At 38.4% G+C, this 14,072-nt stretch overlaps 1 protein-coding gene across 1 annotated transcript in view; it reads right to left on the reverse strand.

The window, feature by feature from the left end:
- LOC139755855 (gem-associated protein 5-like) overlaps positions 1-904 on the reverse strand; it is a 116,242-nt gene extending 115,338 nt beyond the window's left edge. Inside the window, exon 1 of the mRNA XM_071674483.1 lies at positions 659-904. Within this exon, the coding sequence (XP_071530584.1) occupies positions 659-772 (114 nt within the window). The 5' untranslated portion in view covers positions 773-904. The remainder of the gene's footprint in view (positions 1-658) is intronic.
- Between the last annotated feature and the right edge of the window lie 13,168 nt (positions 905-14,072).

A 14,072-nucleotide genomic window follows, 5' to 3' on the forward strand; every position in this document is an offset into this window, starting at 1 on the left:
GAAGTTCACTTAATATCATCTCTATATCACTGTGTAGCATAGGAGACATTTAGGGATTGCTTTGTCCAACATTGTTACCTAACATCCATTCATCCATTTTTAAAAAAAGACACTTTAACAGGAACTTGACCTGCTCATAACTTGTATAGTCTAAATCAATACTCAAAATACCCTATACCATTGTTTCTCTGCATTAGAATTTAACATAAAACTCCTAACTCTTAGCTTTGATTTTGCCTTCATTATGCCACTTATAACATGGATTAACCTTGAACTTACATCTTTTGCTATTTAACTTAATGCAGATGTTTTAGATATTTTTGAAACAATATTTTCAACCATTTTTACTTCACTATGAATAACCATGCTGCATTGCAAGTTACAAAATTATTCTATTAAAATCCATTATTGTACAATATTTTCCATTTTAGTCTTTTCATGATATCCTAAGGATAACACAGTAAGGTTTTTAATGGGAATAATTTGCAATGAGGTCTACCATTACACATTTCCAACAAGCCTAGAATACTAAATCCAGTTGGCAACATCCTACTTGGCCTATAGGGTATGGTACAGATAAGGAATATAATATATATAGGGTATAGTATCAACAACATACAATAATCAGAGGATCTTTTCTTTGCAAACCATAACATACCTCATGCCTGATGTCTGCTTCATGAGCATAACGACAGTGACACTTAGGGAGTGAACCAAAACTAAAGAACTCTGGCCTCTCCCAGTAATGATCTGAGTGCTCCAATTCATCCATTATCTGCCATGCTATATTTCATAAAACTTGCTGGGTTATTTCAGTTAATATATTGCAACACAAAATAAAGATAAAACCTTTTTCTTCCACCAAAAATGATAAAAATATCAATGACTGAAAATTATCATTTCATAACGCTGAAGATTCTTGGAATACAAGAATACACATGATCTATCACAGCCACAAATACAAAACACTTTCAAAATCAAAAGTTTCATTTTACATCTTATTTCAACAAGCCACAAAGACAAAGTTGTGAGGCAGCACTGTCAAGCACGATGTATGCCTGCAGACTGATGCTGTTGTTGGGTGCTAAAAAGCTTAGTCATCTTATGTGATGGAGGAGCAAATTTAAAGCTACTGAGTGGCAGAAAGTCTTGCACATTCAGCAACACAACTTACATCAATACCATCCGTAGCATGATTTCCAATTGCCATTACATGTATCCAATTTAAATACTGGTGACATATTGACCCAATTGAGCAGTAAATACCTCAAAAATTAGGTTTCTTTCACTGAGACTTCTAGCTTTTCTATCAACATTCTTTTCATTTCTGAGTGTGTGTGTGTGTGTGTGTGTGTGTGTGTGTGTGAGAGAGAGAGAGAGAGAGAGAGAGAGAGAGAGAGAGAGAGAGAGAGAGAGAGAGAGAGAGAGAGAGAGAGAGAGAGAGAAGAGGGGGAGGGAGTGAGAGGGAAAGAAAGCAAGGAAGGGAGAGGTAGAAAACTGGGAGTACCCACAAGAGAAAAAGAGGAAAGAGAGGGGTAATGAAGGGAAAGGGGAACCTATCTACAAGTACTTATGACAAGATTTAGACATGATGGTACAGCTAGTACACTCACCATGCATTTTGCTTGATGAATATAAATGCTCTTCTCATCTGCCACCTGGATTAAATATCTATCTATTCATGGTTCATTTGGGACTGATTTCAACTATATGTCTAGTACTCTTTTAAATGCTCCTGTAGTTATTCCATGCATGTTTCTGATTTCTCCTGGCAGTATACTACATAGTTATTCTAGTTTCCTGGTTGGCCTGTCATATATTCTTGTCTGATTCATTTTTCCTATGTTCCAAGGTACATACACTTCAAGGATCAGTAACTTCCTTGTTTAGAGCTTTTCATGTTTAAAATTCTCCCATCTATACCTTCAATTTGTTGCCAGGCATAGGTCATAACTCTTTTCTTTTTTCTAGGCTATATTGCTACAGTTCTTTCAGCCTCTCATGGTACTCAGTATGATCCATCCTTTTAATTTTGTCTGAAGAGTGCCTCTGAATTCAATCTTGGCTAATTCTATTTGTTTCATTAGTAAGCATACAACACAGCAGTATTCAATTTTGCTTCTTAAACAAGCCTGAACATAAATCATTTTCATTAACAGGTTTCTAGCTCTCATAATGAAAGTCCTCAGAATCATACAACTCATTATTTGGCTCAATATGTTCTCATAATTCTAGTTTCTCATTTATGATGACACCCAAATCTTTTACAATCGTTCCTCTATCATGTTTTTGTTGGTCCTTTATGATGCAACAAATGTATTTTTACTTATAATTTATTTCTGGAAAGTCATCTTCATAAAATCCCAACAGGCTCACTTCTGTCCATCTGTATATTGTGTGCAAGTCTTTATGCACTAAATTCTAATAACTTTCTGATCAAGTAATTTTGCTTACTCTGGTGCATTCCTTTACTTTACTGTCAATGTCTGATATCACTATCATAATGAGTACTGAGAGAGAAAGAGAGACAGGGAGGGAGGAAAGTATATACCAACCTTCCTAAAAGTATCTATGATGAGATTTTGCCATGATGGCAGAGCTGGCACAAAGTGCTCACCAAGTCTCTTGCTTTATGAATAAGACTGTTACTCTCAGCTTTCACCTGCATTACATAAATATTCAATCTGAGTTCATCTGGGATGGATTTCAACCACATGTCAAGTCCCCTTTTAAACATTTCTCAAGCTCTTACTTGCATGTTTCTCATTTCTCTTGAGACTACAGTAAAGGTACATCACACTGAAAAGCTGCTTTAGCTACTTGTGACAGAATGTAAGAAAGTAAATTCTCGATTAATATGGGTAAAACTGAAAGTTGATGGAGAGAGATGGGTGATTATTGGTGCATATGCACCTGGGCATGAGAAGAAAGATCATGAGAGGCAAGTGTTTTGGGAGCAGCTGAATGAGTGTGTTAGTGGTTTTGATGCACAAGATCGGGTTATAGTAATGGGTGATTTGAATGCAAAGGTGAGTAATGTGGCAGTTGAGGGAATAATTGGTATACATGGGGAGTTCAGTGTTGTAAATGGAAATGGTGAAGAGCTTGTAGATTTATGTGCTGAAAAAGGACTGGTGATTGGGAATACCTGGTTTAAAAAGCGAGATATACATAAGTATACGTATGTAAGTAGGAGAGATGGCCAGAGAGCGTTATTGGATTACGTGTTAATTGACAGGCACGCGAAAGAGAGACTTTTGGATGTTAATGTGCTGAGAGGTGCAACTGGAGGGATGTCTGATCATTATCTTGTGGAAGCAAAGGTGAAGATTTGAGGGGGTTTTCAGAAAAGAAGAGAGAATGTTGGGGTGAAGAGAGTGGTGAGAGTAAGTGAGCTTGGGAAGGAGACTTGTGTGAGGAAGTACCAGGAGAGACTGAGTACAGAATGGAAAAAGGTGAGAACAATGGAAGTAAGGGGAGTGGGGGAGGAATGGGATGTATTTAGGGAATCAGTGATGGAGTGCGCAAAAGATGTGGCATGAGAAGCGTGGGAGGTGGGTTGATTAGAAAGGGTAGTGAGTGGTGGGATGAAGAAGTAAGGTTATTAGTGAAAGAGAAGAGAGAGGCATTTGGACGATTTTTGCAGGGAAAAAATGCAATTGAGTGGGAGATGTATAAAAGAAAGAGACAGGAGGTCAAGAGAAAGGTGCAAGAGGTGAAAAAGAGGGCAAATGAGAGTTGGGGTGAGAGAGTATCATTAAATTTTAGGGAGAATAAAAAGATGTTCTGGAAGGAGGTAAATAAAGTGCGTAAGACAAGGGAGCAAATGGGAACTTCAGTGAAGTGCGCTAATGGGGAGGTGGTAACAAGTAATGGTGATGTGAGAAGGAGATGGAGTGAGTATTTTGAAGGTTTGTTGAATGTGTTTGATGATAGAGTGGCAGATATAGGGTGTTTTGGTCGAGGTGGTGTGCAAAGTGAGAGGGTTAGGGAAAATGATTTGGTAAAGAGAGAAGAGGTAGTAAAAGCATTGCAGGAGATGAGAGCCGGCAAGGCAGCAGGTTTGGATGGTATTGCAGTGGAATTTATTAAGAAAGGGGGTGACTGTATTATTGACTGGTTGGTAAGGTTATTTAATGTATGTATGACTCATGGTGAGGTGCCTGAGGATTGGCGGAATGCGTGCATAGTGCCATTGTACAAAGGCAAAGGGGATAAGAGTGAGTGCTCAAATTACAGAGGTATAAGTTTGTTGAGTATTCCTGGTAAATTATATGGGAGGGTATTGATTGAGAGGGTGAAGGCATGTACAGAGCATCAGATTGGGGAAGAGCAGTGTGGTTTCAGAAGTGGTAGAGGATGTGTGGATCAGGTGTTTGCTTTGAAGAATGTATGTGAGAAATACTTAGAAAAGCAAATGGATTTGTATGTAGCATTTATGGATCTGGAGAAGGCATATGATAGAGTTGATAGAGATGCTCTGTGGAAGGTATTAAGAATATATGGTGTGGGAGGCAAGTTGTTAGAAGCAGTGAAAAGTTTTTATCGAGGATGTAAGGCATGTGTACGTGTAGGAAGAGAGGAAAGTGATTGGTTCTCGGTGAATGTAGGTTTGCGGCAGGGGTGTGTGATGTCTCCATGGTTGTTTAATTTGTTTATGGATGGGGTTGTTAGGGAGGTGAATGCAAGAGTTTTGGAAAGAGGGGCAAGTATGAAGTCTGTTGGGGATGAGAGAGCTTGGGAAGTGAGTCAGTTGTTGTTCGCTGATGATACAGCGCTGGTGGCTGATTCATGTGAGAAACTGCAGAAGCTGGTGACTGAGTTTGGTAAAGTGTGTGAAAGAAGAAAGTTAAGAGTAAATGTGAATAAGAGCAAGGTTATTAGGTACAGTAGGGTTGAGGGTCAAGTCAATTGGGAGGTGAGTTTGAATGGAGAAAAACTGGAGGAAGTAAAGTGTTTTAGATATCTGGGAGTGGATCTGGCAGCGGATGGAACCATGGAAGCGGAAGTGGATCATAGGATGGGGGAGGGGGCGAAAATTCTGGGAGCCTTGAAGAATGTGTGGAAGTCGAGAACATTATCTCGGAAAGCAAAAATGGGTATGTTTGAAGGAATAGTGGTTCCAAAAATGTTGTATGGTTGCGAGGCATGGACTATGGATAGAGTTGTGCGCAGGAGGATGGATGTGCTGGAAATGAGATGTTTGAGGACAATGTGTGGTGTGAGGTGGTTTGATCGAGTAAGTAACGTAAGGGTAAGAGAGATGTGTGGAAATAAAAAGAGCGTGGTTGAGAGAGCAGAAGAGGGTGTTTTGAAATGGTTTGGTCACATGGAGAGAATGAGTGAGGAAAGATTGACCAAGAGGATATATGTGTTGGAGGTGGAGGGAACGAGGAGAAGAGGGAGACCAAACTGGAGGTGGAAAGATGGAGTGAAAAAGATTTTGTGTGATCGGGGCCTGAACATGCAGGAGGGTGAAAGGAGGGCAAGGAATAGAGTGAATTGGAGCGATGTGGTATACCGGGGTTGACGTGCTGTCAGTGGATTGAATCAAGGCATGTGAAGCATCTGGGGTAAACCATGGAAAGCTGTGTAGGTATGTATATTTGCGTGTGTGGACGTATGTATATACATGTGTATGGGGGGGTTTGGCCATTTCTTTCGTCTGTTTCCTTGCGCTACCTCGCAAACGCGGGAGACAGTGACAAAGTATAAAAAAAAAAAAAAACATATATATATATATATATATATATATATATATATATATATATATATATATATATATATACAATGCATGTCGTAGAAGGCGACTGGGAGGGGAGGGAGCGGGGGGCTGGAAATCCTCCCCTCTCTTTTTTTTTTTTTAATTTTCCAAAAAAAGGAACAGAGAAGAGGGCCAGGTGAGGATTATTCCCTCAAAGGCCCAGTCCTCTGTTCTTAACGCTACCTCGCTAATGCGGGAAATAGCGAATAGTTTGAAAGAAAAAGAAAAAGATATACTACTCATTTTCATTACATTTCACGGTATTTTTGAAGATTTGATAACTACACTTCTTCCATGTTGAGAAGCTTTCAGGTTCAATTCATTTTCCATTATACATTTAATAAGTTGCTAGGCATATACTATCATAAATCTTTCTCTTCTCCCAACTAGGATCTATAGCTCCAGTCATTTCAGCCTCTCAGGATAGTTCATACACTGACTTTGCTTGTATATCAATGGTGACCTAGTGACACAGCATTTTTTCAATTTTCCTTCTTAAGTCTACAATGAACATTCTCATCAATAGGTCTTTGCCTCATTTAGTGAAATCTCTTAACATCAATCATCATATGGCCTCATAATGCTATTTTTCTTAATACTTGTTCTCTGAATTCTAGTTGTTCATTTTTGATGGCCAAATCTTTTACATCTGAATCACTTTCTGTGCATTTCTTTGTTGGGCTTTTATATGGTGTCACTGATGTAGTCTTACTTGTTCCATAATTCCTTTGCTTAAATCTATATTTATGACATGCCATCCCAAAAAACATTTGGAGCCCTGATAAATTTCTTCTTTCTTTTCCTTCTACTTTCTCCTTTCATTTGAGATGTCCTCATTTAGGGCATGTTTTGCCATGCCATGTCAGTCACTATAAAAAAAAAAATCAATTTCATTTCTGCCCATTAGTAGGTAACATCCAAGTCTTTTTCCAAAATCTTATACTGTCAGACAGTGGTGTGGCCATCCTATATGATACATTCTCTATACCCAGTGTTATGGACCTTATATTCTTGGTGGGAAGGGAATTTCTTCAAGCAAGCTTATCAATTTCTTCCCTCTCTTTTACCTATATAAGAGTTTTCTTACATTCCTTTCAAACTTAACTGCCTCACTCTTAACATATCCCATAAGTTTCCTCTCATATGCTGACTCGTCATTCAGCTGGCACATCATCTTAAAAAAAATAAGCTATTCATCATAACCACTCCACCACCCTTGTCTGTCTGCATTATCATGTCTCGATCACTCACACCAATCCCTTCACTCAAACTATGCCATTTGGGAAATGCTTGATTGGATATCAGCTAAGGCCTTGTAACATAACAATATCCATTGTCTGAACCCTTTGTCAGCATTACTGTCCTACCATCTCCAATTCTGTGTCACATATACCTAAAAACTCTTTCAGTCCTTCTAGTGTTTTAAACTTTTAACCTAGTTATATAATGCATCTACCTCTTTCTGTTAACTTTCATTGAAAGATTTAATGCTATTTCCAATCTTTCGAATTATTTCCATTCATCATCATCATGGAGACAAGCAAATTTCCACTCCAGTGTCTCCTTTACATTGTTTTCTCTTTCCAGTTTAATGGCCAAATGTTAGGACAGGTATATCACATGCTTTGTCCATTAAACTCGTACCCTTTGCTTGTTATATTTATGTGCCCTTCCATCAACACTGCTCTCACAGTCACTAAATGGCTTCTCACTATTTCATAGCTGAACCGGTGCTAATCCTGGTTGCACTTGTTTGTCCAAGCAATCCTGTATGAACTTTTTGTGATTTAAGCAACCTGTGATCTTCCTTCTACTATACTTGATCATGCTTTCCCAAACCTGGGTCTCCATCACCACTTGACAAATGTGGATAATACATTAAGACATACGTGAACTGGGATTGCAAATATATACAGGCGAGAGCTTTAGTTTTATTCTTCAATTGTTTTGGCTTCGACAGAAGTCTTCAGAGAAACTGAGTAAGGTACAAAGATTCCAGGGAATGTGTTCCTGCTATCTCATCCAACCTTGCCAAATGCCACAACAATTTCCTTAGCCTGGCTGACCATCTCCCCCAGTCCCCCATAGCATCATCCTACATTCTGTGACTTATTTTTGACACTGGTCTAGCCCAATATTGTTAGCCCTCTCAACTGTTGATCACTTTTGTACATATGTGAGCAACTTACGAGACTTTTCTCACATACAGTGTAGTCTTGATCAAATGGAGGCTCTGTAACACCTGTACATACTGTATTTTATGGCATGTATGAGGCTTTGGTGTATTTGCTGATCTCTAAATTGGCAGAGAATATTTTGTAAAGATTATTTGGCCATACATAAGGGTTTAATGTTAAAAGATGACATAGAATGGCTGCTTGAGGGGAATTCAGGCAGTAGGGTGTGTGACTGCTTTAGTATATTATCTGTCTGCTGCTCAGTCACAGTTATGACTGACATATTCTAACTAGAATAATGAACATTAAGATATATTTCAACTGCCAGGGTAGGTTAAGAGATTTTCAAACATTCTGCAACTGTTTCAATTACATTTACACTAATCCAAAATTTACCCTATGTATATCCCTCATCACTATAACCTTATCTAATAATACAAAATAAACAAGCATTCTAAACCATGCTCAGCAACTCTAGTTATAATCATTAAAAGATTCGCTATCACTGCATGAAAAAAACAATCAATGACTATCAATACCTAATTCTGATGCAAAGGTAAACTGATAAATTATCATCTGGAAAACCTGTTGGGTTCAAATCAAATCAATTAACTTTACCATATCCCTTCCACAAGTGTCCTCCTCCCCCCTTTGCTCTAGCCCATTAGAATAAAAATCAAGCAAAACTTTCCTACAACACAGCAAAGTATATAAAAAAAAAAACTGACAAATAACTCTGCAAGATCACTGCCGACTAGTCGGCAAAATAAGTAATAATACCCTATCAGTAACCACAGGGGAAGTCCCTAACAAACCTTGCCTAACTAAATTTAAGCCATCAAAATATACCAACAATGAGGTGTCACACCATTATTCAGTCCATCCCAGCAGTTTCAGTATCTAGCGCCTGCATAATACACTCTCATACGTCGATACTGTTCTTGGCGAGAGAATGAGTGAAACCAGCAGAAATATAACCAATGTTTGATAAAGGAACACAATTACAAAATTAATTAATATGTGTATTTGCGGAACTAAACATATTCCATGAGTGGTGACCGTGCAAAAAAAAAGTAGTTTCATCTCTCTTAGCTAATCGAAAAAGATGCTTTGCTGACATGGATCATTTACCATGATGTCAAAACGTTTCAATCTCCAGCGGCCGCCTTGAAGCCTTCTGATCCTGCACTGGGAACGACCACCACCAACACCAAACCTTCCACGAACGCATGGCAACCCTCCACCAACAATTATACTTTTAGCTTTTCATGAAGCATCATCCACATTACAAACTATCTATAATTTGTTAATCAAATACGATAACAGATTCATCTGTCTCACTAATCAAGGACTTAAATGATGTATGGAAGGATAACCTGTAAATCAATATTTTGCTTGACTAATAATAATAATAATATTAATAATAATAATAACAATGATGAAAATATAATCTTATACGTCGATAATGTTGCTGTGTATGTTATTACAATATATGATTTTAGTAAAGTACCAGTTTAGGGGCACTACAGTGATAACCTATGAATTCGAAATGAATTCACATCAATGAACTCCTTCTACTCTGTAAATGTAATCTAGGTTAGCTCGGTGAACGTGATTTTGAGAATAACACTATTTTACGTTAATAAATTATTATAGCATATAAGGCTATGGTGTTATGGAAGATTGTGGAGTAAAAGAAAGGCAAACCCCTATAGAAATTAACAGAATCTATGAAAATCTCAACTAATTTCACATAGGAAGATAAAATTGTGTTAAATTCGATTTCAGTTACAAATATGTAAATATAATTGTCATTTGTATTCAGTTGCTGGGAAATGTGTAATTTGTGTTCATTACGTGATCCACTATTTGCAGTTTACTTCTTCCAAATAAATGGAACTCGTATGGTATACGAAGCATATATCGTTATATTTGTTACATTTCGAGTATAATACTGAATACTAAAGTAAGTCTGGGCTCCCATGTAAAGTTAATTTCTTTTTTCTATTGGTTCTGTTACATTACACTGATCTTTCACTTCCACCCTATATCTAATGATTTTACATGACCGTATATCTGATTCTTATGCAGGGAAAAAGATTACACATAAAATCGCACTCTCCTGGTCTAAATCACTTTACCCAATTTCAAAGTTGCAATTAATATACGTTTCAACTAAATCCCCAAGATATTTCAGTGGAGTCACTAAAATGGTACTTTACCATTTTAAGTGTGTGTTAATGGGGTAAAGCTTGAAACTAGTGTTGCCCTCTCTCATAACCATGAATATAGGTAAAAAATCTCTACTCTTCTGAAAACACACACACACACACACACACGTGGCGTATCTAGGGTATGGCAGGTGCCCTGGGCGCCACTTGAAAGGGGGAACCACTCAACAGGTTTTTTGACATATGGTACCTGACACCCGATTTTTAACGGCTTCGTTTTGTGAGATAAAAAAGAAACGTCTACTTTTCATTTATAGTAATATTTTGCTACTATCAGTTACATTACCACCTCTACGTTACAATTTTGATCAAATAAGTCTTTAAGAGTTTGTATAAATCTAAGTTTGGCCTAACTCTTCAATAGTTTATAATTACACTGTATATACTTTCATATACATCCACTGTATGTACACTCCCATCTCTGTTCCTGACTATATAGTCATCACCAACCATCATGTCAAGGAGCAGATAATGTGCTGATGTTGGTGAAGACGTAGCACTGGCTCAGGTCATGTCAGCAGGGATCGTCAGCTGCTCAGTGGGGTCTACGATAGCCTCATCTAGAATGACATCGTTCGCAGTGGACCATTTACAGGTGGTGTCTGGGAAGAACAGAGTTAAGTTATGAATATCGTATATGATTACTCGGACAACTGCCGAGCATGTTGTTAGTAGCGTTGACAACCTGATGTATGATGTTCTACGTAAGGTTTGGTTATACATCTATTGTATGATGTACTGTATGTAAGGTTTGGTTGTACATCCTGATGTATGATGTACTGTATGTAAGGTTTGGTTGTACATCCTGATGTATGATGTACTATGTAAGGTTTGGTTGGACATCCTGATGTATGATGTACTATGTAAGGTTTGGTTGTACATCCTGATGTATGATGTACTATGTAAGGTTTGGTTGTACATCCTGATGTACGCTGTACCGTGTGAGGTTTGGGTTAACATCCTGATGTATAATGTGCTATGCAAGGTCCTCCTTTGTGTGGGTCATAACGCAACATAGTTTAATGGGGGAATGGTAAATGGAGTAAATGAAAATCAGAATTAAGAATAAAGTTTTATAGATATTGACATAAATGGGAGTTAGAAAAATCGGGACGGAGGTAAAAGACTTTGGGCCCGGAAAACAAGAGACTAACGAGACCCCATATTTAGTATTATGCTGTTTAGCTTTGTACACATACAGTGGTACAGAATATATACTGGAACAACAGCATTTGGAGCATCCGAGCACCTAGCATGTGGAGACCCAGTGTACATGTGCTATATGTCAACATGGTACTAAAGTTTCCTGCGAATTAAATCTTGTCGCTACAACACCCAGATCCATCAGTAAATCTCAATGTCTTGTCATCAGTAGTGTGTTCAGTGGAAAACCTGTATGGCATGTTGTGGAGCTCAACCCCCGGGTACTCCCGCTTTCCAGTGTTCGGGGACTACCCTGACCTACTAATATGCAACGTTATGGGCTCAAGTTGCATCATTTGTATCAAACACGTATACAAAATTATATGCTCTCACTCTCAGAGGTTGGTAGGGCGTCTATATCTGAGATATAAATGTCAAAAATCCGTCAACAGTTTGAGGAATGTGGTCTCATACCGTAAGGTGTTCTCGACATAAACCCTATAGGGGCTAGGCCTCCTCCCTTCTGCAGTTTAGCCACGGGACCTTGGCAACGCCTTCTCTCCCCCTTGTAGTAGCGATACGAGGCCATGTAAGGACTAAACTATCTTGAAGAGAAACTGAAGAAATCTGAATCTCTTGTAACCACATCCCCTTCCATGTAACCGCACCACAGGACTGCTGCCTCCCCTTCCCTGGACTGCAACACGGTACTACTACCTCTGTTACTGCTCCTGTACCGGCAGTAGCAGTGCGCCCACGGTACTTCTCTGCACTTACCATTGGAGTATTGTGTCACTCGCATTTGTCTCATTCTACGATAATGATAGACAAAAATGTATGCGAATCTTACTAAAAACGACATGATAAGCTGGGTGTTTTCCTTTCCCCCGAGATGACCTTAATTAAGGCATTGTATCTGTCTGCGCCGTCAAAAAAAAAAAAAAAAAAATGCGTTCTTGGAACATCTGGAGTTCTCTTTCTGCTTCTGTCTTTCTCTTGCCCTTACAGAGTCGGGTACATCAACAGCTGGGGAGCCCTGATCAATTCCTAGTTTCTTTTCCTCTTACTTTTTTCTTTATCCAAGATGGCTTTGGTTAGGCCATGTTTAAACATGCCAAGTCGGGCGCTGTGGAAGAAGGGAAGGATATGTGTGAGCCATCCATCCGAGGTACTTCAAAAATATCCTTACCTTGGTACAGTAAATAGATCACACGTATGTGTAATTCAGTCATTATCCGCTGTTCATTCTGGTTGTCAACTTGACCACTTGCGCAAAAGCCCAAAGATTTTTTCTATGTATTTGGCAATATAAGTACACAAAGAAATATTGCCGATGATTACACTAATAACACAGAACTCAATGTCGTCCTTGTATGCAAATACAATATATACAGTAACTATAACTTATTAGTTTGATGTGCAAAAGTACAACTGAAGTACACAAGCAAAATTATTTCGTAACGACAAAAATCACATTGAAAAGTTGAGCAAAGTTATTAGTACCAATGTTGAAGAATTGAAAATATGAAGAGCATTATATTTTGTGCTAATTTGCTGAAATCGTTTTGTGTTTTATCCCGCAGACGCAGTTAATTTCTTTTCTGCACTTTAGTTGAAAATTCATGTTATGCTATGCAATTTACTTCTTCGTTAACAGAATGTCTTACATTCGTTGTTATATATGATTAAAACAAATTGAGTGATTGCTATTTGTGTGCTACTTTTTTTTTTTTTTTTAGCTTTCTATATGTAATGTACCTCTGTAATTTGAGCACTCACTCTTATCCCCTTTACCTTTGTACAATGGCACTATGCACGCATTCCGCCAATCCTCAGGCACCTCACCATGAGTCATACATACATTAAATAACCTTACCAACCAGTCAACAATACAGTCACCCCCTTTTTTAATAAATTCCACTGCAATACCATCCAAACCTGCTGCCTTGCCGGCTTTCATCTTCCGCAAAGCTTTTACTACCTCTTCTCTGTTTACCAAATCATTTTCCCTAACCCTCGCACTTTGCACACCACCTCGACCAAAACACCCTATATCTGCCACTCTATCATCAAACACATTCAACAAACCTTCAAAATACTCACTCCATCTCCTTCTCACATCACCACTACTTGTCATCACCTCCCCATTTGCGCCCTTCACTGAAGTTCCCATTTGCTCCCTTGTCTTACTCACTTTATTTACCTCCTTCCAGAACATCTTTTTATTCTCCCTAAAATTTAATGATACTCTCTCACCCCAACTCTCATTTGCCCTTTTTTTTCACCTCTTGCACCTTTCTCTTGACCTCCTGTCTCTTTCTTTTATACGTCTCCCACTCAATTGCATTTTTTCCCTGCAAAAATCGTCCAAATGCCTCTCTCTTCTCTTTCACTAATACTCTTACTTCTTCATCCTACCACTCGTTTGTTGAGTATTCCTGGCAAATTATATGGGAGGGTATTGATTGAGAGGGTGAAGGCATGTACAGAGCATCAGATTGGGGAAGAGCAGTGTGGTTTCAGAAGTGGTAGAGGATGTGTGGATCAGGTGTTTGCTTTGAAGAATGTATGTGAGAAATACTTAGAAAAGCAAATGGATTTGTATGTAGCATTTATGGATCTGGAGAAGGCATATGATAGAGTTGATAGAGATGCTCTGTGGAAGGTATTAAGAATGTATGGTGTGGGAGGAAAGTTGTTAGAAGCAGTGAAAAGTTTTTATCGAGGATGTAAGGCATGTGTACGTGTAGGAAGAGA

This window comes from Panulirus ornatus, chromosome 2, assembly GCF_036320965.1.
Source record: "Panulirus ornatus isolate Po-2019 chromosome 2, ASM3632096v1, whole genome shotgun sequence".
NCBI classification, from domain to species: domain Eukaryota; kingdom Metazoa; phylum Arthropoda; class Malacostraca; order Decapoda; family Palinuridae; genus Panulirus; species Panulirus ornatus.